The 25,134-nt window shown below is 41.1% G+C and overlaps 1 protein-coding gene across 26 annotated transcripts in view; it reads left to right on the plus strand.

Moving 5' to 3' along the window:
• The window catches only part of PBRM1 (polybromo 1), a 146,679-nt gene that overhangs the window by 91,346 nt on the left and 30,199 nt on the right, over nt 1-25,134 (plus strand). For 23 of the 26 annotated variants that reach the window (XM_030929635.1, XM_030929929.1, XM_030930119.1 and 20 more), the window contains 5 exons: nt 12,047-12,232; nt 13,468-13,625; nt 14,360-14,623; nt 20,291-20,436; nt 22,800-22,957. In XM_030929635.1, the coding sequence (XP_030785495.1) occupies nt 12,047-12,232; nt 13,468-13,625; nt 14,360-14,623; nt 20,291-20,436; nt 22,800-22,957 (912 nt within the window). The remainder of the gene's footprint in view (nt 1-12,046; nt 12,233-13,467; nt 13,626-14,359; nt 14,624-20,290; nt 20,437-22,799; nt 22,958-25,134) is intronic. The other 3 variants (XM_030929966.1, XM_030929534.1, XM_030929792.1) reach the window with 1 other exon arrangement.

Consider the following 25,134-nt stretch of genomic DNA (forward strand, 5'->3'; position numbering starts at 1 on the left):
TATTTGTAACAACATGGATGGAACTGCAGATCATTACCTTAATCGAAATATGCCAGACACAGAAAGATGGATTTTGCATGTTCTCAATTACATGTGGGAACTAAAAAAGTTGATCTCATGAAGTTAGAGAGTAGAATGATTGATACCAAAGACAGAGAAAGATGGGTGGGATAGAGATGAAAAGAGCAACAAACATGGAGTTAGAAGGTATAAGTTCTAATATTTGACAGCAGAATAGGGTGACTGTAGTTAGCAACAGTGTATTGAATGTTTCAAAGTAGCCAGAAGAGAAAACTTAAAATGTTCCCAACACATAGAAAGGATGGTTACCCCAAATACCCTGACTTGATCATTACATGTTCTATACGTGCAACAAAATGTCACATGTCCCCCATAAATATATTATATATCAATGAAAAAACAAAAATTGTGGTTGTAATTAATATCACTGAAATGCACACTTTACATTGGTTCAAATGGCAGATTTCGTTATAGATTTTTTATCACAATTTTAAAATGTATTTAAAAATAATACATCCATGAAATGTTAATGTTTTTGTAAAAAATATTTTCATCATATACAAGTGAAAATGACAGTAAAAACATTTTTTTTTTTTTTTTGAGATGGAGTCTCACTATGTCGCCCAGGTTGGAGTGCAATGGCGCAATCTCGGTTCACTGCAACCTCTGCCTCCCGGGTTCACACCATTCTCCTGCCTCAGCCTCCCAAGTAGCTGGGACTACAGGCACCTGCCACCACACTTGGCTAATTTTTGTATTTTTAGTAGAGACGGGGTTTCACTGTGTTAGCCAGGATGGTCTCAATCTCCTGACCTCGTGATCCGCCCGCTTCGGCTGCCCAAAGTGCTGGGATTGCAGGCATGAGCCACCATGCCTGGCTGACAGTAAAATTTTTTTTTAAATTTGATTTGCATTTCCCTGACGTTTATAGTTATGTTGAGCATTTTATCATATGCCTATTGACCATCTATATGTTTATAGTTAGATAGGAAGAATAAGTTACTAGTGTTCAATAGCACTACAGACTGACTATAGTTAACAATTTATTTTATGTTTTCAAATAGCTAGAAGAGTGGATTTTGAGTCTTTTCAACATAAAGAAATGATAAATGCTTGAGATAATGAATATACTAATTACCTTGATTTGATTGTTATATATTGTGTCCATGTTTTTGAAATATCACACTGTACTCCATAAATATGTGCATTTTTTGTGTGTGTGATGGGGTCTCATTCTGTCACCCAGGTTAGAGTGCAGTAGCATGATCATGGCTCACTACACCCTCAACCTCCTGAGCTCAAGCGAGTCTCTTGCCTCAGTCTCCTGAGTAGTTGAGACTAGAGGCATATGCCACACCTGCCTTTTTTTTTTTTTTTTTTTTTTTTTGAGATGTAGTCTCGCTCTGTTGCCCAGGCTGGAGTGCATTGGTGTGATCTCAGCTCACTGCAGCCTCTGCCTCCCAGGTTCCAGCAGTTCTCCTGCCTAGCTGGGATTATAGGCATACACCACCACACCCAGCTGATTTTTGTATTTTTAGCAGAGACGGGGCTTTGCCATGTTGGCCAGGCTGGTCTGTAACTCCTGACCAGGTGATCTGCCTGCTTCCGCCTCCCAAAGTGCTTGGATTACAGGCGTGAGCCACTGCACCTGGCCTAATTTTTTAAATTACTTGTAGAGAGTAGATCTTGCTGTGTTGCCCAGGCTGGTTTCAAACTCCCGGGCTCAAGGGATCCTCCCTCCTCAGATTCCCAAAGTGCTGGGATTGCAGACATGAGCCACATGATTATTATATGTCAATGAAAAATAACAAAAGCCCAATAAGTGGTGGAGTATTATCCCACCGTAAAAAGGAATGCCATCCTTTTTCATGCTATGTAAATGAACATTGAAAACCTTATGATAAGTGAAGTAGGCCAAACTGAAAAGGACAAATATTGTTTGATTACACTTTTTTGAAGTATATAGAATTGGCAAATTCATAGGGACAGAAAGTGGAATAGAGGTTGCAGAGTGGAGAAATGGGTAATTATTGTTTAATGATTAAAGTTTCTGTTTGGTGTAATGAAAAAGTTTTGAAAATAGTTTGTGGTTATGGTTGCACAACACTAAATTATTGCCACTGAATGGTACATTTTAAAGTGGTCAGAATAACTGTTTTGTATTATATGTTTTACTACAATTATTAAAAACTAATAATGTAATATACCAAAAACCGTTGAACTTTAAATAGGTGAATTATGTGGTGTGTTAATTATATATGAGTTGTTTTCCATTCAGAGAAATATTAGAATACAAAGTTGAAGAAGTCTCCCAGAAGTAGAACAACATTGCTCTATCTCCTAATTCTTGGTATTATATATATAATTTTTAAAAGTTCTGCCAATTTTGGTGAAAACTGTTATCTAGCAACTGATTAATCAAGTAGATCCCTGTGTCATACACAGCAGATCTATAAGGTTCTTGAGAATTTTATACCAGCAGTATAAAGGAAGAAAAAGATAACTGACTGGGCGCAGTGGCTCGCGCCTGTAATCCCAGCACTTTGGAAGGCTAAAGCGGGTGGATCACCTGAGGTCAGGAGTTCGAGACCAGTCTAACCAACATTTATTTTAGTTGAAACCCTATCTCGACTAAAAATACAAAAATTAGCCGAATGTGGTGGTACATGCCTATAGTCCCAGCTACTCAGGAGGCTGAGGCAAGAGAATTGCTTGAACCTGGGAGGCAGAGGTTGCAGTGAGCCGAGATTGCACCACTGCACTCCAGCCTGGGCGACACAGTGAGACTCTCCCTAGTAGCTGGAACTACAGGCGAGTGCCACCACACAAGGCTAAGGTAGGAGGATCGCTGCATCATTTGAGCCCAGGAGTTCAGGGTTGTAGTGAGCTATGATGGTGCAACTACTCTGAAACCTGGGTGAACCCTGTCTGTAAAAAACAAAAAAAATTCTAATCTCTCTGTCCCTTTCAGTAAACTGATAGTGTTACTGCTGGTATAAAATTCTCAAGAACTTTATAGATCTGCTGTGTATGACGCACTTGATTAATCAGTTGCTAGATAACAGTTTTCACCAAAATTGGCAGAACTTTTAAAAATTGTATATATAATACCAAGAATCAGGAGATAGAGCAAGATGGCCCAATAGAAGCCTCCACCAATTGTCCTCCCCAGGAACACCAAATTTAACAATTATCTGCACACAAAAAAGCACCTTCATGAGAACCAAAAATCAGGTAAACAATCACAGTACCTAGTTTTAACTTTGTATCATAGAAAGAGGGTAGAAAACACAGTCTTGAATTGCTGGCACCACCCTTCTCCCATACCCCAGCATCAGCTGTGTGGCACAGAGAATCCTTTTGCTTGCGGCAGTTAGAGCACAGTGATTGTGGGATTTGCACTGGAACTCAGCCGATGCGTACAGAGGAAACAGGCCGGTCCTCATCAGAGGGGAATTGTCTAGCCCAGTGGACTGGACACTTGTCAGAACTTGAGTTCCAGCAAGCCTTGCCTCTGTATGCTAAAGGGCTCTGGAGTCCTAAATAAACTTGAAGGGACGTGTAGGCCACAAGGACTACAACTAGTAGGCAAGTCCTAGTGCTGTGATGGGCTCAGAGCCAGTGGACTTAGGGGGCACATGACATGTGAGACACCAGCAGGGTAGCCAGGTGTCATATGTCAATGAAAAATAACAAAAGCCCAAAAAATGGTATATTCGTACAATGGAATATTATCCCACCATAAAAAGGAATGCCATTGTTTTTCATGCTACGTAAATGAACCTCTGCCTCTGCCTCCCAGGTTCCAGCAATTCTCCTGCCTCAGCCTCCTGAATAGCTGGGATTACAGGCATGTGCCAACTGTAATCCTACCCCTCCCCAACCCTGGGCAACTCTGAAAGAGACTTCTTCCTTCCCCTTGAGGAGAGGAGAGGGAAGAGTAAAGAGGTCTTTGTCTTGCAGCCTAGATACCAGCTCAGCCACAGTAGGATAAGGCACTGGGCAGAGTCCTGAGGCACCCATTCCAGGCCCTAGCTCCCACACAGCGTTTCTAGACATGCCCCTGGGCCAGAAGGGAACACACTGACTTGAAGAGAGGGACCCAGTCTTGGTAGAATTCATCACCTGCTAACTAAAGAGCCCTTGGGCCCTGAATAATCAGCAATACTAGCCAGGTAGTAGGCCTGTAGGATACATTTCTTTTCTCTTTTTTTGAGATGGAGTCTCGCTTTGTCGCCAGGCTGGAGTGCAGTGGCACAATCTCAGCTCACTGCAACTTCTGCCTCCCGGGTTCAAGCGATTCTCCTGCCTCAGCCCCCCAAGTAGCTGGGACTACAGGCGCGTACCACCAAGCCCAGGTAATTTTTATATTTTTAGTAGAAATGGAGTTTCAGCATGTTGGCCAGGATGGTCTCAATCTCTTGACCTCATGATCCGCCCACCTCGGCCTCCCAAAGTGCTGGGATTACAGGCGTGAGCCACCACGCCCAGCCACAGTCCTACAATTTATATGGAACCATAAAAGACTCAGAATAGCTAAAGTTATTTTGAGCCAAAAGAAAACTGGAGGAATCACATTACCTGACTTCAGTTTATATTACAGAGCTATATAGTATCTGAAACAGCATGGTGCTGGCATAAAAACAGACATATAGACCAATGGAAAAGAGTAGAGAACCCAGAAACAAATCCATACATCTACAGTGAACTCATTTTTGACAACAGTGCCAAGAACATACATTGGGGAAAGGACAGTCTCTTCAATAAATGGTGCTGGGAAAACTAGATATCAGTATACAGAATAATGAAATTAGCCCCCTGTCTCTTGCCTTATACAAAAATCAAAATGAATTAAAGACTTAAATCTAATACCTGAAACTATGAAGCTACTAGAATAAAACTGGACTAGGCAAAGATTTCTTGAGTAATACCCAACAGGCACAGGCAACCAAAACAGAAGTGGATAAATAGGATTACATCAAGTTAAAAAGCCTCTGCACAGCAAAGGAGACAAAGTGAAGGGACAACCCACAGAATGGGAGAAAACTATCTGCAAACTACCCATCTCACAATGGATTAGTAACAAGAATGTATGAGGAACTCAAGCAACTCCTTAAGAGAAAATCTAATAATCCAGTTAAAAAGTGGGCAAAAGACCTGAATATACATTTGCCAAAAGGAGACATACAAATGGCAAACAGGTATATGAAAAGGTGCTGAACATCACTGATCATCAGAAAAAACAATGAGATATCATCTCATCCCAGTTAAAATGGCTTTTATCCAAAAGCCAGGGCCTGATACCAGTTCCCCAGAGTTGGAGCACACAGTCTAGGAGTCCTGAGCTGAGCCTTGGCCCCCTGAAATCCTCTAGAAACTAAGCCCATCAACTGAACCCATCTTATACCACAATCAAACACCCAAAGTCGTCAAATAGGATAAAAGAATGAAAAAAAAAAATAGCCAAAGGATAGCAACTTTAAAGATTGAAGGAACATTAGCCCACAAAGATGAGAAAGAACCAGCACAAGAACTCTAACTATTCAAAAGCCGGAGTGCCTTCTTTCCTCCAACATCGCAATTCAGGAAACTCAGAGAATCCCCACAAAATACTTAACAAGATCTTCTCCAAGACACATAATCATCAGATTCTCCAAGGTCAGAATGAAAGAAAAAAATGACAGGTCACCTTCAAAGGGAAGCCCAGAAGACTAACTGTGGCCCTGTCAGCACAAACCCTGCAAGCCAAGAAGAGATAGGGGGCCTGTTTTCAACATTCTTAAGGAAAAGAAATTCCAACCAGTAATTTCTATCCGGCCAAACCAAACTTCATAAGCAGAGGAGAAATAGAGTCCTTTTTCTTCAAGCAGATGCTGAGGGAATTTTTTACCACCAGACCTACCTTGCAGTAGCTCCCAAAAGAAGCACTAAATATGAAAAGGAAAGACTGTTACCAGACACTACAAAAACACACTTAAGTATATCGACCAATGACACTGTAAAGCAACCACACAAACAAGATTGCTTCCAGCTAGCAACATAATGACAAGATCAGATCCACACATATCAATACTGACCTTGAATGTAAATGGGCTAAATGCCCCAATCGAAAGAAACAGAGTGGCAAGCTGGATAAACAAGCAAGATCTAATGGGATGCTGTCTTCAAGAGCCCATCTCTCATCCCATGAGACCCATAATGACACCCATAAGCTCAAAATAAAGGGATGGAGAAAAATCTACCAAGCAAATGGAAAACAGAAAAAAGCAAGGGTTGTAATGTAATTTCAGACAAAACAGACTTTAAAGTAACAAAGACCAAAAAAGACAAAGGGCATTACATAATGGTAAAGGGTTCAATTCAACCAGAAGACTTATCCTAAATAATATATGCACACAAAACAGGAGCACCCAGACTCGTAAAGCAAGTTCTTAGAGACCTTCAGAGAGACTTACACTCCCACATAATAAAGAAAAAGGCCTGGGTACAGTGGCTCATGCCTGTAATCCTAGCACTGTGGGAGGCAAGGCAGGAGGATTGCTTGAGCCTAGGCCTTCAAGACCAGCCTGAGTAACACAGCAGGACCTCACCTCATCTCTTAAAACTCCCACGTAGGCCGGGCTCGGTGGCTCAAGCCTGTAATCCCAGCACTTTGGGAGGCCGAGACGGGTGGATCACGAGGTCAGGAGATCGAGACCATCCTGGCGAACACGGTGAAACCCCGTCTCTACTTAAAAAATACAAAAAACTAGCCGGGCGAGGTGGCGGGCGCCTGTAATCCCAGCTACTCGGGAGGCTGAGGCAGGAGAATGGTGTAAACCCGGGAGGCGGAGCTTGCAGTGAGCTGAGATCCGGCCACTGCACTCCAGCCTGGGCCACAGAGCGAGACTCTGTCTCAAAAAAAAAAAAAAAAAAAAACTCCCACGTAATACTGGGAGACTTTAACACCCAACTGACGGTATTAGACTATCAGAGCAGAAAATTAACAATGATATTCCGGACCTGAACATAACACTGGGCCAAATGTACCTGATAGACATCTAGGGAACTCTCCACCCGAAGATGAACAGAATATGCATTCTTCTCATTACCACATGGCACATACTCTAATATCAACCACATAATTGGACATAAAACAATCCTCAGAAAATGCAAAAGAAGGAAAATTATACCAACCACTATCTTGGACCACAGCACAATAAAAATAGAAATCAAGACTAAGAAAATCACTCAAAACCATAAAATTATATGGAAATTAACCAGCCTACTCCTGGATGACTTTTGGGTAAATAATGAAATTAAAGTAGATATCAAGAAGTTCTTTGAAACGAACAAAAACAAAGACACAACATACCAGAATCTCTGGGACACAGCTAAGACAGTGTTAAGAGGGAAATTTATCACACTAAACACTCACATCAAAAAGGTAGGTCAGTGACCGGGCACGGTGGCTCATGCCTGTAACCCAAGCACTTTGGGAGGCCAAGGAGAATGGATTGCCTGAGGCTAGGAGTTTGAGACTACTCTAGCCAACATGGCAAAACCTCTTCTCTACTAAAAATGCAGAATTTGGCCAGATATGGCAGTGTATGCCTGTAGTCCCAGCTATTAGGAAGGCTGAGGCACAAGAATCACCTGAACCCAGGAGGTGGAGGTGGCATTGAGCCGAGATTATGCCAGCGCACTGCAGCCTGGGTGACAGAGCTAGACTCTTGTTTTTTGTTTTTTGTTTTTTCTAAAAAAGCTAGAAAGATCTCACATTAACAACCCAACTTTGTAACAGAAAGAACTAGAAAAGCAAGAGCAAACCAATCCCAAAGCTAGCAGAAAAAAAGAAATAATCAGAATCAGAGCTGAACTGAAGGAGACTGAGACAGGAAAACCATTCAAAAGATTAACAAATCTAGGAGTTGGGTTTTTGAAAAAGTTAGTAAGATGGTCCGCTAGCTAGACTAATGAAAAATAGAGAAAATCCAAGTAAACACAATTAAAAACAACAAAGCGGATATTGCCACTGACCCCTCAGAAATAAAAATAACCAGGAGATACTACTATGAACACCTCTGTGCACACAAACTAGAAAATCTAGAAGAAACAGATAAATTCCTGAACACATACACCCTCCCAAGGCTGAAACCAGGAGGAAATTGAATCCCTGAACAGACCAATAACAAGCTCTGAGATTGGATTAGTAATGTATAGCCTAGCAACCAAAAAAGGCCCAGGACCAGGTGAATTCACAGCCAGATTCTACCAGATGTACAAAGAAGAGCTGGTACCATTTCTACTGAAACTGTTCCAAACAACTGAGGAGGAGGGACTCCTCCCCAGCTCGTTCTTTGAGGCCAGCTCAGCATCTTGATACCAAAACCTGGCAGAGACAACAGAAAAACTTTAGGCAATATCCTTGATGTTCATTAATGCAGAAATCCTTAAGAAAATAACTAGCAAACCAAATCCAGCAGCCCATCAAGTAGCTAATCCACCATGGTTAAGTAGGCTTTATCCCTGGGATGCAAGGTTGGTTCAGCATATGCAAATCAGTAAGTGTGAATTCATCACATTAAAAGAACTAAAGATGGCCAGGTATGGTGGCTCATGCCTATAATCCCAGCACTTTGGTAGGCCGAGATGGGTGGATCACCTGAGATCAGGAGTTCAAGACCAACCTGACCAACATGGTGAAACCCTGTCGCTACAAAAATTAGCCAGGTGTGGTGGTGCGCACTTGTATTCCTAGCTATTTGAGAGGCCGAGGCAGGAGAATCACTTGAACCCAGGAGGCAGAGACTGCAGTGAGCCAAGATCACACCACTGCACTCCAGCCTGGGTGGCAGAGCAAGACTCTATCTCAAAAAAAAAAAAAGAAAAAAAAAAACCCTGGTGTGGTGGCTCATGCCTGTAATCCCAGTACCTTGGGAGGCTGAGGCGGGTGGATCATAAGGTCAGGAGTTCAAGACCAGCTTGGCCAAGATGGTGAAACCCCATCTCTACTCAAAATATAAAAATTAGCCTGGCACGGTAGTGGGCACTTGTAATCCCTGCTACTTGGGAGGCTGAGGCAGGAGAATTTCTTGAACCTGGAAGGCAGAGGTTGCAGTGAGCCAAGATGGTGCCACTGCATTCCGGCCTGGGCATCAGAGCAAGACTGTATCAAAAAAAAAAAAAAAAAGGCCGGGCGTGGTGGCTCACGCCTGTAATCCCAACAACTTGGGAGGCCGAGGCGGGTGGATCATGAGGTCAGGAGTTCAAGACCAGCCTGGCCAAGATGGTGAAACCCCATCTCTACTCAAAATACAAAAATTAGCCTGGCACGGTAGTGGGCACTTGTAATCCCTGCTACTTGGGAGGCTGAGGCAGGAGAATTTCTTGAACCTGGGAGGCAGAGGTTGCAGTGAGCCAAGATGGTGCCACTGCATTCCGGCCTGGGCATCAGAGCAAGACTGTATCAAAAAAAAAAAAAGGCCGGGCGTGGTGGCTCACGCCTGTAATCCCAACACCTTGGGAGGCCGAGGCGGGTGGATCACGAGGTCAGGAGTTCAAGACCAGCCTGGCCAAGATGGTGAAACCCCATCTCTACTCAAAATACAAAAATTAGTCAAGCATGGTGGTGGGCACCTTGTAATCCCAGCTACTCAGGAGACTGAAGCAGGAGAATTGCTTGAACTTGGGAGGTGGGGATTGCAGTGAGCTGAGATTGTGCCACTGCACTCCTGCCTGGGAGACAAAAGCGAGACTCCATCTCAAAAAAAAAAAAAAAAAAAAGAACTAAAGACAAAAACTACATTATTTCAATAGATGTAGAAAAGGCTTTTGACATGTTAAAAACTCTAGATAAACTAGGTATTAAATTAAAGAACATACCTCTAAATAATAAGAGCCATCTATTACAAAGCGACCCAACATCATACTGAAATGACCAAAAGCTGGAAACATTCCCTTTGAAAACTGATACAAGAGAAGAATGCTGTCTCCCACCACTCTTATTCAACATAGTATTGGAAGTCCTGGCCAGGGCAGTCAGGTAAGAGAGAGAAATAAAGGGCATTCAAATAGGAAGAGGGGAAGTCAAACTACATCTGTTTGCAGATGACATAATTCTATATCTAATAAACCCGTAGTCTCAGCCCAAAAGCTCCTTCAGCTGATAAACTTCAGCAAAGTATCAGGATACACAATCAGTGTACAAAAATCACTATCATTCTTATACCAATAGCAGCCAAGCCATGAGCCAGATCAGGAACACGTTCTCATTCACGACTGCCACAAAAAGAATAAAATACTAGAAATACAGCTAACCAGGGAGGTGAAAGATCCCTACAATGAGAATTACTCACTGCCCAAAGAAATCAGAGATGACAGAAGCAAATGAAAAAACATTCCATGCTCATGGATAGGAAGAATCAATATTATTAAAATGGCCATACTGCCCAAAGCAATTTACAGATTCAATGCTAATTCTATCAAATCACCAATGACATTCTTCACAGAACTAGAAAAACTATTTTAAAATTTAGATAGTCAGGCACGGTGACTCACGCCTATAATCCCAGCACTTTAGGAGGCCAAGGCAGCCAGATCACTTGAGGTCAGGAGTTCAAGACTGGGTGACGAGTGAGACTCCATCTAAAAAAAAGAAAAAGAAAAAAAAATGTTTCCAGAGGAATAAAATAAATAACATTTAAAATGCTAATTATTAGCTCTTCCATTTATGGGAAATTAACCTAAGGAAGTAATCAAAGATTTGGGCAAAGCTTTATCCTCAATAAAAACCCTATGATATTTGCAAATGATATCTTGTGCTGGAACTTTTTTTTTTTTTCGTTTTTTGAGACGTTTAGAGTTCTTGCTCTGTCACCCAGTCTGGAGTACAGTGGCGTGGTCATGGTTCACTACAACATTCACCTCCCAGGTTTAAGCAATTCTTCTGTCTCAACCTCCCAAGTAGCTGGGACTACAGGCACCCACCACCATGCCGGCTTATTTTTTTATATTTTTAGTAGAGATGGGGTTTCACCATGTTGGCCAGGCTGGCCTTGAACTCTTGACCTCAAGTGATCCACCTGCCTCGGCCCCCCAAAGTGCTGGGATTACTGGCGTGAGCTACTGCGCCCGGCCTGTACTGGAACTATTAATAAGTTTTACTTAACAAAAATAAAAGTCGGTTGGGCGCAGTGGCTCACGCCTGTAATTGCACCATTTTGGGAGGCTGAGGCAGGCAGATCTGAGGTCGGGAGATCTAGACCAGCCTGACCAACATGGAGAAACCCCATCTCTACTAAAAATACAAAATTAGCCAGACATGGTGGTGCATGCCTGTAATCCCAGCTACTCGGGAGGCTGAGGCAGGAGAATCGCTTGAACCTGGGAGGCGGAGGTTGCAGTGAGCTGAGATTGTGCCACTGCACTCCAGCCTGGGCAACAAGAGCGAAACTCCATCTTGAAAAAAATAAAAATAAAAGTCATTTTGAAAAGCATTTCCTGTCCGGGCAAGTGTTCATGATATATTAAATATATATACATATATATATAGTTTATTGTAGAATATACATATTATATATTTCTTCAATTCTATGACTCCGTTAAATGTATCATATTTGTGTAATAACTTGTTAGTGAAATGAAACACATTGAGAAGCCTTAAGGTGGAAGTGAAGTATATCAGAGATTATCTCTAGAAATACTTGATTTGAAACGACATATGTACTTCTTTGTGCCTTTCAATATTATCCAAAATGACCATGTGATCATTTATTAGTAAGATGATGTTTTTATTCTATACATCCTTTGTGTAGTTCTATATTCATTTAAATTAATGATGGTCGTAATTCAAAAATATGGTTTTGAGTAGAGGCTGTTAGGAATGTGAAGATCATACTGTTGCTGATTCCTGCCTTCGCATGTTGCAAATGGAATTAAATGTATTGAATGTATTATTAGTATGTGTTGTTTGAATCCTACATCTGACTCCAGCATCCCTTTGGTGAGTACCTTTTTCCTTTATTTATTTATTTTTTTACCTAAGAAGCTGAAAAGAGTGAAGATTCCTCTGGTGCTGCAGGCCTTTCAGGCTTACATCGCACATACAGCCAGGATTGTAGCTTTAAAAACAGCATGTACCATGTTGGAGATTATGTCTATGTGGAACCTGCAGAGGCCAACCTACAACCACATATAGTCTGTATTGAAAGACTGTGGGAGGATTCAGCTGGTAAGTTTGTTTTAAATCAAAGAACAGTTTAGTGAGATATGACTATTTGACTTCTCCTTGCTCCTCGGGGAAGAAAATTTTAACTCAGATATCTTATGCCTTTCCATAATAATTGTTCAATATATCAATAAACGTAAGTAAGCACCCATCATATGAAAAACATAGGACCTATTGGGCAGGTGTCATAGTTGAGTCAAAAGAAATACAGCTTCTTAAAGTCTGGTTGAAATTCATTCGTTCAATTGATACTTATGAAAACATACTTTGAGCCGACCTTTATGTAGAGTGACAGAGATTCAAAAGAACAAAAAGTTCATGTTTTTCCCTTGCAAAACTACTCCAGTAAGGAAGATTATAATCAAAAAAGAAATTATTATAGAATGACATGCCTTGGCTTGGCATTTGTTTTCAAAAAGGCTTTCTAGAACAGTTGCCTTTAAATTGAGACGTAGAGTATACATAGAAGTTAATGAAACCAAAAGTTGGTGGAAATGTGATCCAGGCAATCCAGTTCTTTGAGCTATTTATCACATGAAATACTTTTGTATTCCTTCACCAGAGAGCTAAATATGTCCTTCAGTAGCATATCTATACCCTTACTAAAGTGCACAACTCTAGATATGTACTAACCAGAGCACAGTGGAACAGGTCTCATCACCTGTCCTCCTCATTATATATTTTATATGGCTTTTAATATGAAGAAGAGCCTGGGTAACATGGCAAGACCCCTTCTCTAGAAAAAATAAGAAAATTAGCAGGACATGGTCGCACTTGCTATGGTCCAGGCAACTTGAGAGGCTGAGGCAGGATGATCACTTGAGCCCAAGAGGTTGAGGGTGGATATATATATGAGGGGGAAAAAGTAGCATGCATTTTTTAGGCCTCATTACACTTTATTATTTTAGAGTATTATTTCTCCTATGGATAATTATGTTAAGAACCTGTAGCTGTAAAAATAAGCACAGTGCTAGGTTCAGATCATGGCAGAATGGATTGATGGTACATTTCCTAATTTTGCAAAGAATGTGTGATTTCTGAGCTGGGCACAGTGACTTATACTTATAGTCCCAGCTACTCAGGAGGCGGAGGTTGGAGGACCACTTTGGCCCAGGAATTCAAGTACAGCCTGGGCAACATTGTGAGACCCAGTCTCTTTAAAAAAAAAAAAAAAAAAAGTGATTTCTGTTAACAATGATTTTCTTTCTCTTCCCCCTCCCCCACCCCCCATTTTTGAGGTGAAAAATGGTTGTATGGCTGTTGGTTTTACCGACCAAATGAAACATTCCACCTGGCTACACGAAAATTTCTAGAAAAAGAAGTTTTTAAGAGTGACTATTACAACAAAGTTCCAGTTAGTAAAATTCTAGGCAAGTGTGTGGTCATGTTTGTCAAGGTAAGAAACTCATTAAACCCCAAAGTATCACTCATTCCCTAGGAATAAAATTTTAAAACACAGAAAATATTGATATTTACAAAATTAGGAACCCTGTCTTAAACTATTTTTTCAGCTGTGTCTGTATAGCTATATGTAAAGATTTGGGAAGGAATTAACCTGAACTTGGTTGTGAAAGACAAGTTCACACTACTTGCTGCTTACACTATTTGGCTGTAATGCAATTAGGTTAAGGTTTTAATATTGCCAGGCTAATTTTTAAGTATGGTGTTTTTTGAAGGATAATCATTACAAATTTTCAGTTTGGTTTTTAGGTAATAATGTGTGCTTTTTGTGTATCTGTCTGATATACACACATGAGCCCTCTTCAGAGCTTTAAGGAACATTATAGTTATACTAAATGATCATATGTTTTCAAAGAGCAATTGTAAGCTAAATGGAATTATTTGTTTTTATAATTTAAAGGGTGCGTATCTAATCATATGTTTTCAAAGAGTAATTGTAAGCTAAATGGAACTATTTGTTTTTATAATTTAAATGGTGCGTATCTAATAAGTCCATTCTGTAGCCAAAGAAATACTTCTAAATCTCTGGTCATTTATTATTTTTTGTTAACTGCCAGAAAGTTGAATTAGTTCAGCTTTTGTTAGGTTGGTTGGTTATTTGCTTTTTTTTTTTAATTGGTTTTCAGAAAATTCACTTAATTTTATTCTTATGCCCTCCCCACCCTCCAGGAATACTTTAAATTATGCCCAGAAAACTTCCGAGATGAGGATGTTTTTGTCTGTGAATCACGGTATTCTGCCAAAACCAAATCTTTTAAGAAAATTAAACTGTGGACCATGCCCATCAGTTCAGTTAGGTTTGTCCCTCGGGATGTGCCTCTGCCTGTGGTTCGCGTGGCCTCTGTATTTGCAAATGCAGATAAAGGTGATGATGAGAAGAATACAGACAACTCAGAGGACAGTCGAGCCGAAGACAGTTTTAACTTGGAAAAGGTATGCAGATAATAGCCACACAGAAAAAAATTTTACATCTCAAAACAACTATTCCAGAAAATAAATGAATAAAGTATTCAAACTCAGAAAAAGAGCAACAACACAAAACCTTAGCCAAACAGAAAGAAGGAAACTATAACAGAAAGAAATTTACACTTTCAAAACTGTACATTATAATTTAAAAGTAAATCAGGCCAGGTGCCGTTGGTTCACACCTGTAATCCCAGTATTTTGGGAGGCCAAGGTGGGCAGATCAGGAGGTCAGGAGTTCGAGACCAGCCTGACCAACATGGTGAAACCCCATCTCTACTAAAAATGCAAAAAGTAGCTGGGTGTGGTGGTGCGTGCCTGTAATACCAGCTGCCTGGGAGGCTGAGGCAGGAGAACGGCATGAACCCGAGAGGCGGAGGCTGCAGTGAGCTGAGACCATGCCACTGCATTCCAGCCTGAGCAAGAGTGGGACTCTGTCTCAAAAAAAAAAAAAATTTAGAGTAAATCTAAGAGCTAATTATTTGACAAGTCCAATTAGATAAACTGCCAACTATCTAATAACGGGAAAAGAAAGGGGTTAAACTCTGGCACAAAATGTGGAAGAAGGCCAGGTACCGTAGCTCACACCTGTAATCCCAGCACTTTGGGAGGCCGAGGTTGGTGGATTACCTGAGGTCAGGAGTTCGAGACCAGCCTGGCCAACATGGTGAAACCCTGTCTCTACTAAAAATACAAAAAATTAGCTCGATGTGGTGGTGGGCGCCTGTAAACCTAACTACTCAGGAGGCTGAGGCAGGAAAATCGCTTGAACCCAGGAGGTGGAAGTTGCAGTGAGCCGAGATCCTGCTATTGCACTCCAGCTTGGGCAACAAGAGCAAAAAACTGTCTCAATCAATCAATCAATCAATCAATCAATCAATCAATAAAATGTGAAAGAAATGTAAAGACTATACATTTCTGCTAATAAATTTGAAAACCTGAATAAAATGGCTAATTGTCTAGGTTATTACAAATTACCAAAATGGAATCAGGAAGAGATATAATACAGAAATGTACAACAACATGAAGAAATTTTTTAAAGTATCATAGAACTGACCCCAAAGAGTACTGAGGTCAGACAGTTCCATAGGCGACTTTTTTAAAGGGACCTATGATTATTATACTGTTGAAGCTATTTCAGAGCAGGGAGAACAAGAAATTTCCAGTTCGTTTTGCAAAGCCAGGATAATCTTGATTTCACAACCTGAAAAATAAAAACAAAAAACTGCAACTCAGTGTTATTCATGTATATTGATGCAAAAATTACTTGGGGGAAAAAAAGTAAGTGAAATCAAATTACTTCTTTGAGAACAACATGATCAAGAAGTGAGAATTCATTCTAAGAAAGCAAGAATTGTTCAGAGTTAGGAAAATCTTTAAATTTCATTCATTATTCCATTAGATCAAAGGAAAAATTATTTGGTAGAGAACCCATCTTGGTTTTTTTAAAGTCTTTCAATAGGTATTGCCTTTAGTGTAATTTTTTTTTTAATTCATATTTGTGTCTCAAGCTTAAAGCCTGTAAAACAAATTCCTTTTTAAAGTTACATACTGGACAAAGGGGCTTACTGTTCTACTGCTTCTTAATATTTTTCTGAAATTAACCAATGTAGTTAGATAAACAAAAGCAGTAAAAATATTGACAATAAAGAAGCAAGAAGACAGTAGTGTTGGCTCATACCTGTAGAACTTTGGGAGACCAAGGCAGGTGGATCGCTTGAGTCCAGGATTTTGAGACTAGCCTGGGAATCATGGTGAAACCTTATCCCTACAAAAGTACAAAAATTAGCCAGGCATGGTAGCACAGGCCTGTAGACCCAACTACTTGGACGGCTGAGATGGGGGTATCCCGTGAGGCCAGGAGGTAGAGGCTGCAGTGAACTGTGATTGCACCACTGCACTCCAGCCTGGGCAACAGAGCAAGACCGTCTCAAAGAAAAAAAAAAAGCAAGAATACTTTTTTGCAGATAATTGGGGGAAATTAACTGAAAAGGTTTGGAAACAGAAAATTTGGCAAATAGAAATTTTCAAAATCCATATGCAAATGAATAGTCTTCATATATAAACTAATAAGACTTTTGAAAGTAAAGTGTTGAATACACTTTAGCAACTGTTAGAAAAATCTTAGGGAAGAAAATATCCATTTCACACTAACAACAAAATACATTAAGAAATAACCTTGGCCGGGCGTGGTGGCTCAAGCCTGTAATCCCAGCACTTTGGGAGGCCGAGACGGGCGGATCACGAGGTTAGGGAGATCGAGACCATCCTGGCTAACAGTGAAACCCCGTCTCTACTGAAAAATACAAAAAACTAGCCGGGCGAGGTGGCGGGCACCTGTAGTCCCAGCTACTCTGGAGGCTGAGGCAGGAGAATGGCATAAACCCGGGAGGCGGAGCTTGCAAGGAGCTGAGATCGGCCACTGCACCCCAGCCTGGGCGACAGAGTGAGACTCTCTCAAGAAAAAAGAAAAAGAAAAAGAAATAACCTTAACAAGGAATATATAGAACCTCTAGGAAAAGAATTTACTGAAGGACGTAAAAGACTTGCATAGATTGGTTTTGAAACTTGACAAAATTATTCTAGCATTCTTATTAAGAATAAATATGTGACAGTCTCCAGAAAAGAAGGGGGGAGAAGGGTATGAAAGAGAGCTTTGCCCTTTGACAGTGAACTGAGGGATTTTTTTTTTAATTGAAAAATTAGAGCTTTCCCCTGCCAGATGTATAACATTTTATAAAACTACAGTTAAAAAACAAAATTAAAGCCCAGTACAGTGTCACACGCCTGTAATCCCAGCATTTTGAGATGCCAAGACAAGTAGATGAGTTGAAGCCAGGAGTTTCAGACCACCCTGGGCGACATAGCAAGACCTTGCCTCTACAGAAAATTTTTAGAATTTTATTTAATTTAGAAAACAGTTATTTACCTATAATTTTTTTCAATAATAAACTTGGAATAGATGAGGATTTTCTGTGCATTATATAAAACCATTGATCATTGTATTGATTTATGATTGAAAATACAAGGTTAATAAAACAGTCTAGGGACTACTGTTTCTAACACACAAAGAGCTCTTTAGGGTCTGGGGGGAAGGTAGCACTACAAAAATGAGCAGAGACCCAAATAGATAATTTACAGAAAGAAGGCAGCAGAAAACATGTATTAGTTAACCTAATAGTTTGTATAATACCTAACAGGATGGCAAGAGTTGAAAAGACTGATAGTATGTGGTACAGGAGGAAACCACACACACTTTTCTCCTATTGGTGTCTTTTTTTTTTTTTTTTTTTTTTTTTATTGAGATGGAGTCTCACTGTTGCCCAGGCTGAAGTGCAGTGGTGTGATCTCAGCTCACTGCAACCTCCACCTCTTGGGTTCAAGTGATTCTGCTGCCTCACCTTTCTGAGTAGCTGGAATTGCAGGCGTGCACCACCATGCCCAGCTAATTTTTGTATTTTTCATAGAGACAAGGTTTCACCATGTTGGCCAAGCTGGTCACAAACTCCTGACCTCTGATGATCTGCCTGCCTTGGCCTCCCAAAGTGCTGGTATTACAGGCGTGAGCCACCACCCCTGGCCTTTTTTTTTTTTTTTTTTTTGGAGACAGAGTCTCGCTCTGTCCCCCAGGCTGGAGTTCAGTGGCTTGATCTCGGCTCGCTGCAAGCTCCAACTCCCGGGTTCACACCATTGTCCTGCTTCAGCCTCCCAAGTAGCTGGAACTACAGGCACCTGCCACCACGCCCGGCTAATTTTTTGTATTTTTAGTAGAGACGGGGTTTCACCACGTTAGCCAGGATGGTCTCGATCTCCTGACCTCGATCCGCCCACCTCAGCCTCCCAAAGTGCTCGGATTACAGGTGTGAGCCACCACGCCCGGCCCGGTGTCTTGGACCCAGCAGTTTGATGGCAAAGAATAGGCTCCCGTGGTAGTTCTCAAACCGGTGCTCCAAAAAATTCTCCTTAAGAGGCGACATCATGGGGCCAGGAAAGAATGTGATATTTTTTGTATTTTATCAGTATGGGAATGTGTGGGAATCATAATATATTTTAAAAGAATTATCTGGCTAGGCGCAGTGGCTAACACCTGTAATCCCAGCACTTTGGGAGGCCGAGGAGGTTGGCTTGGTGGCAGGTACCTATAATCCCAGTTACTTGGGAGGCTGAGGCAGGAGAATCACTTGAACCCAGGAAGTGGAGGCTGCAGTGAGCTGAAATCACGCCACTGCCTTCCAGCCTAGGTAACAGAGCAAGACTCCGTCTCAAAAAAAAAAAAATTACCAGTGGAAGTCAGCATGGTAATTAACTTAGATTCCTTATCTGGTATTTAGAAGTCTCTAGGAACTCTCTGTATATGAATTACTTGGTCTTTTTGGTCTCATATCTTTATTTCAGTATTACATGACCAAGACACGTCATTCAGGAACTTTTTTTTTTTTTTTGAAATGGAGTCTCTCTCTGTCACCCAGGCTGGAGTGCAGTGGCACAATCTCAGCACACTGTAGCCTCCACCTCCCAGGTTCAAGTGATTCTCCTGTCTTAGCCTCCCGAATAGCTGGGACTACAGGCGCCCGCCACCTCACCTGGCTAGTTTTTTGTATTTTTTAGTAGAGACGAGGTTTCACCGTGTTAGCCAGGATGGTCTCGATCTCCTGACCTCTTGATCCGCCTGTCTTGGCCTCCCAAAGTGCTGGGATTACAGGCTTGAGCCACCGCACCCGGCCTACACAGCTAATTTTTAAATTGTTTTGGAAATGAGGTCTCACTGTATTGCCCAGGCTGGTCTTGAACTCCTGGCTCAAGCAATCCTTCCACCTTGTCCTCACAGTGTGCTGGAGTTATGACGTAAGCCACTGTGCCTGGCCTAAATCTATCAATTGTTAATGTTAAGACATTAAGGGAGCCCAGTAAATGTGATAGAGAGGAAGCTTGTGTAGAATTTGCCGCTTACACTGTAGTAATGCATGAATGAGTCTGCTTTTAAATACTGATAAATCCTCTCCAGTTTTTTTGTTTGTTTGTTTCTAAAGGCAATGGGAATTGAGAGCAGGAGGGAGACAGGATAAAAGCATCTTAGGATAAGATTTTTTAATGAAGATTAACTAGAAATTTAAAATAAAATAGATACTTATTAATACTTTATTTCAGTAATCTAATTTTTTTGTTTCCTAGCCTCCTTCAAAGTTTCTGTTTCTGTATTTTTGTTTGTTTTAATTTCCTTTTTTTTTTGTTTTTTGAGACAGGGTCTTGCTCTGTCGCCCATGCTGGAGTACAATGGCGTGATCCTAGCTCACTGTAACCTCGACCTCCTGAGCTCAAGTGATTTACTCACCTCAGTCTCCTGAGTAGCTGGGACTACAGGCATGCACTACCATGCCTGACTAATTTTTTATTTTAATTTCTTTTTTTAGTTGAGACAAGATCTCACTATGTTGCCCAGGCTGGTCTGAAACTCTTGGGCTCAAGTGATCATCCTGCCTTGGTCTCCCAAAATGCTGGAATTACAGGTGTGAGCCACGTAACCAAGGGTTGTTTTTTCTTTTAAGTTAATGTGAAAGAAAAGTCTGCTTTCGTTTCTTACCTTCTCTATTCCTTGATTATAAGCTACCTTTCTTCAGCCAGTTTTCTTTACAACAGGAAAAAGAAGATGTCCCTGTGGAAATGTCCAATGGTGAACCAGGGTGCCACTACTTTGAGCAGCTCCATTACAATGACATGTGGCTGAAGGTTGGCGACTGTGTCTTCATCAAGTCCCATGGCCTGGTGCGTCCTCGTGTGGGCAGGTGAGTGTCATTGAAATAGGGAAGATGAGGTTGAATCTGAGAAATTTGGAACCAGTAGAAATTAATCACCCTTTGGATGAAGACAAAAGTCCTTCCCCTGATAGTTTCTCCAGGTGCTTCTCACACCACATTCCCCTCCAACCACACTTTCTTCTTTAAATTATCCCTCTGGGCTCTTTTGTTTTCTTCCGCTATTTACAGAACTCTCAGCTCAGAAATCTCCCTGCCTACTTCATATGGTAAACTACTTTACCATACATTTGAAGTGACACTTCCTTAAAAGGAAGTCTTTCCTGTTCACTGCAGAGTGGGTTAAGTCTCCCTTTTGCGCACTCTCAAAGCACCACATATTTCCTTCTCCTTAGTGTATATATCACATATTGGTGTTCATTATGTTATTGTCAGGTTTCAGCCTTGTAGTCCCTGCTCAAATCATAGTGCATGAAACATAGTAGGGGCTCAGATATTTGATGAACAAGTAAATGATAAAAGGATGACAGTATGGTTGGATGGCAAACAGCAGAGTCTGGTATCAGGTTGGGTAGGAGAGGATAGTGGTTAAGAACAGTGGTTCATTCCCTAAGTCCCAGCTCTGTTAGTTGTATGTCCTTAGGTGAATGATTTACCCCTCCGGGCTTCAGTTTCCTTATCATATCTGTTCATCATTCAGTAAGCATTTATTATACCTACTGTTTACCAAGCTCTGAGGATACATTAGTTAATAAAACAGACAAATATTCTTAGTCCTGGGGAGCTTTTTTCTAGTGTGAAGACAAACAGTAAACATCTTGAATAAGTAAAGTGTATATAGTATGTTAGATCATAATACCTGCTATAGAAAAAATAGAGCAGAACAAGGGGAGAAGAGGGTCCCGTGGTCAGAGCAGGGATAATGGTTTATATAGGCCTCACTGAGAAGTTGGCAGCTGAACCAACGCTTGAAGAAACTGAGAAAATGAATAATGTGAATATACAGGGAGAAAAGATTCCAGGAAGTGGGAACAGCCAGGGAACACCTGAGGAGAAGCATGCCAGGCCTGTTTGTTGCTAGGAGAGTGAGCCATTCATGAGTTAGTAAGAGATAAGTGCCAGGGGTAGGGTACATATCACATAGGGCCTCAGAGACCATTATAGGGATTTGGGTTTTTACTGAGTTACATGGAGTGCCATCCGATTGTTTCAAGCGCAGAGTGACATTTGATTTAGATCTTAATAGGATTGCTCTGCCTATTGGTTGTTGAGAATAGACTGTAAAAAGTCAAAGTAGAAGCAAGGAGATCTACCACCTAGGATGCTATTGCAATAATCCAGGCAAGAACGATCACGCTTCAGACCAGGGTGATTGCAAAAGATAGTATTTTGAAGGTCAAATTAATAGTATTCTTGATAAATGGAGTGTGGGGTCTGAGAAAGATTAAAAAGTCAAGGGTGACTCCTGTGTGTAAGCCTGAGAAACTGGAAGGGTGCAGTTACCATTAACCGAAATAAGTGTGATACTTCCTGTCAGGAATCACGATAATATGGAGCAATAATAATGTCAACTCTATGGGTTAGTTGTCAACAATAATGACTTTCATCAAATTCTCAAGGGGTGAAGGGGCACTAGATCCCTTTTTTTTTTTTTTTTTTTTTTTTTTTGAGACAGTGTCTGGTTCTGTCACCTAGGCTGGAGTGCAGTGGCATGATCTCAGCTCACTGCAACATCCACCTCCTGGGCTCAAGCCATCTTCCCACCTCAGCCTCCCAAGTAGCTGGGACTATAGGTGCATACTGCCACGGCTAGCTCATTTTTGTATTTTTGGTGGAGATGGGGTTTCACCATGTTGCCCAGGCTGGTCTTGAACTCCTGATTAATTTGCCCACCTTGGCCTCCCAAAGTGCTGGGATTACAGGTGTGAGCCACTGTGCCCAGCAAGGGGTATTAGATCTTGACCTTCAAAAAGATTATAAACCACTGTCTTAAAGGAATGTCTGCCACTCATGTGATCTGACCCCAAATATTGATGGTTTATGTCTTCGTTTGGTTCACAAGTCCAATGACAAATGCTTAGTTCTGTTTTCATCATGAACGTCTCAGGAAGAAAACCCGATCATTAGATGAAGCTATTAAGTTTTGTGCCTTGATATTACGTTAAAATTTTTTTTTTCTCTTGGACAAATAGCCAAAGGTTCCTTTCTCTTTTTCTAAGTATCTTTCATGTGTTTAATGAGGGAAAAATTAATGAAGTTGTCTTACCAAAACAGCCAGTGAAACTCCTCTGAATGGTACACATTACTAACTTTTTGGTTAATGGAATTTTTGTTAGATCAATCCTTCAAGAAGGAAACTATTTTAATGTAATTTATATATTTTTCTCCCCAAGAATTGAAAAAGTATGGGTTCGAGATGGAGCTGCATATTTTTATGGCCCCATCTTCATTCACCCAGAAGAAACGGAGCATGAGCCCACAAAAATGTTCTACAAAAAAGAAGTATTTCTGAGTAATCTGGAAGAAACCTGCCCCATGACATGTATTCTCGGTAGGTATTTGTGCTTTTTTATTTAATAGTGTTTATTCCATCAAAATTGATTGAATACTACTTCTGTGCTAGGCACTGTCCTAGGTGTTAGGTATACAGCAGTGCCCAAATCTAAATCTCTGTTCTCTTATGTTGGGGCAGAGGTTGGGGAGTCAGTAAATAAATTAAAAAATAAATGTATAGAATATCAGGTGGTAATTAGGGCACAACCAAACCTCTCACCTCAGCCTTCCGAGTAGCTGGGATGATAGGCATGCCACCACCGCACTGAGGTAATTTTTGAAGGATAGTTTTCCTAGATACAGAATTCTCCATTGATAGTTTTTTTGTTCTTGTCTTTCATCAAGTTTGGGGAGTTTTTGGCCATTTCTTCAAATATTCTTTCTGCTCCTTTCTCTGCTTCCTTCTGGAACTCCCATTATACTTACGTTGGTACATTTAATGGTGCCTCACAGGTCTCTCAGACTCCTCATTTTTCTTTACCTTTTTTTCCTTTCTGCTCCTCAGACTGGATAACTTCAAATGACCTGTCTTCAGGTGCCTTCATTCTCTGCCTCCTCAAATCTTCTGTTGAACCCTTCTAATACATTTTTCATTTCAGTTACTGTACTTTTCAGCCCCAGAATTTAGTTTTTGTAATTTGTCTCTTCATTTATATTCACTATTTGCTATGACATTTTACTGGTTTCCTTTAGATCTTTGAGTATATTTAAGACAGTTGATTTAAGGCCAGGCACAATGGCTCACACCTGTAATCCCAGCACTTTGGGAGGCCGAGGCGGGTGGATCACCTAAGGTGGAGAGTTTGAGAACAGCCTGCCAACATGGTGAAACCTTGTCTCTGCTAAGAAAAAAAAAAAAAAAATTAGCTGGTCATGGTGGCACATGTCTGTAATCCCAGTTACTGTGGAGGCTGAGGCAGAGGCAGAGGCTGCAGTGAGCCAAGATCATGCCACTGTACTCTAGCCTGGATGACAGAGCGAGACCGTCTCGAAAAAAAAGACAATTGATTTAAAGTCTTTGTTTAGTAAGTCCAGTGTCTGGAATTTCTCAGGAACAATTTCTGTTCATTTTGTTCTTTCCTATGAATGGGCTGTACCTTCTTGTTTCTTTGCATGCCTGATAATTTTTTGTTGAAAGCTGCTCATTTTGGGTATTGTAATGTGATAACTCTGGAAATCAGATTCTCCCCGTCCTCAGGCTTTGTTCCTACTACTTGTTATAGGATATGGTTGTTTGTTCAGTGACTCTTCTAAACTTTTGTTTGTTTGTTTTAAAGATTGTATTTTTGGCTGGGCACAGTGGCTCACGCCTTTAATCCCAGCACTTTAGGAGGCTGACGTGGGCGGATTGCTTGAGCCCAGGAGTTCGAGACCAGCCTGGGCAACATGGCGAAACCCTGTCTCTACAAAATATACAAAAATTATCGAGGTGTGGTGATCTATACCCATGGTCCCAGCTATTCAGGAGGCTGAGGTGGTAGGATCACCTGAGCCCAGGGAGGTCAAGACTGCAGTGAGCCATGATCATGCCACTGCACTTCAGCCTGGGCAACACAGTGAGACCCTGTCTCAAAAAATAAAAGATTGTTGTTGTTGTTATTGTATGTGGTTACTATAGTCTCTGTTCTGTAAGTGATTTGACAGAGGTTTTCGTAAATACTTGAGCCAATAAAACCACAAAACTCCCAGTCTTCACAGCTGACTTCTCTGTGTATGGTGGAGCACACCTTCAACACTCAGCCATGCAGATTACAACTCTGCTTTGCCTTTACTTCCTACTTATGCAGAGCTTGAAAGTCAGCCAGAAATGAGATCTTAGGGCCTTCTTAGGTCCTTTCTGAGCATGTACGCTATTGTTGGCATGTGTGTGGCCTTCTAGGCTCCCAGGAATGTGTGGGAACTTTTCAAAACCCTATTCCCCAAAGCATCTCACTCCCCATCTTTTCCTCTGAGGCCTTTTGTCCTATCTGCTGTTAGCCCCAACTGATACCCTTTGTCCCAACTGGCAACAGCTGGTTCATTTGACTTTAAATGTGCTGTGATTTGAATGTTTGTGCCCCCTTCAAAATTCATGAGTTAAAATGTAATCCCTAGTGCAACAGTGTTGGTAAGTGGGGCCTTTTAGGAGATGTTTAGGTCATGAGGGCTTGTCCTCATGAATACAATATTGCTTTT

The sequence above is a fragment of the Rhinopithecus roxellana genome, chromosome 1 (assembly GCF_007565055.1).
Source record: "Rhinopithecus roxellana isolate Shanxi Qingling chromosome 1, ASM756505v1, whole genome shotgun sequence".
Classification (NCBI taxonomy): domain Eukaryota; kingdom Metazoa; phylum Chordata; class Mammalia; order Primates; family Cercopithecidae; genus Rhinopithecus; species Rhinopithecus roxellana.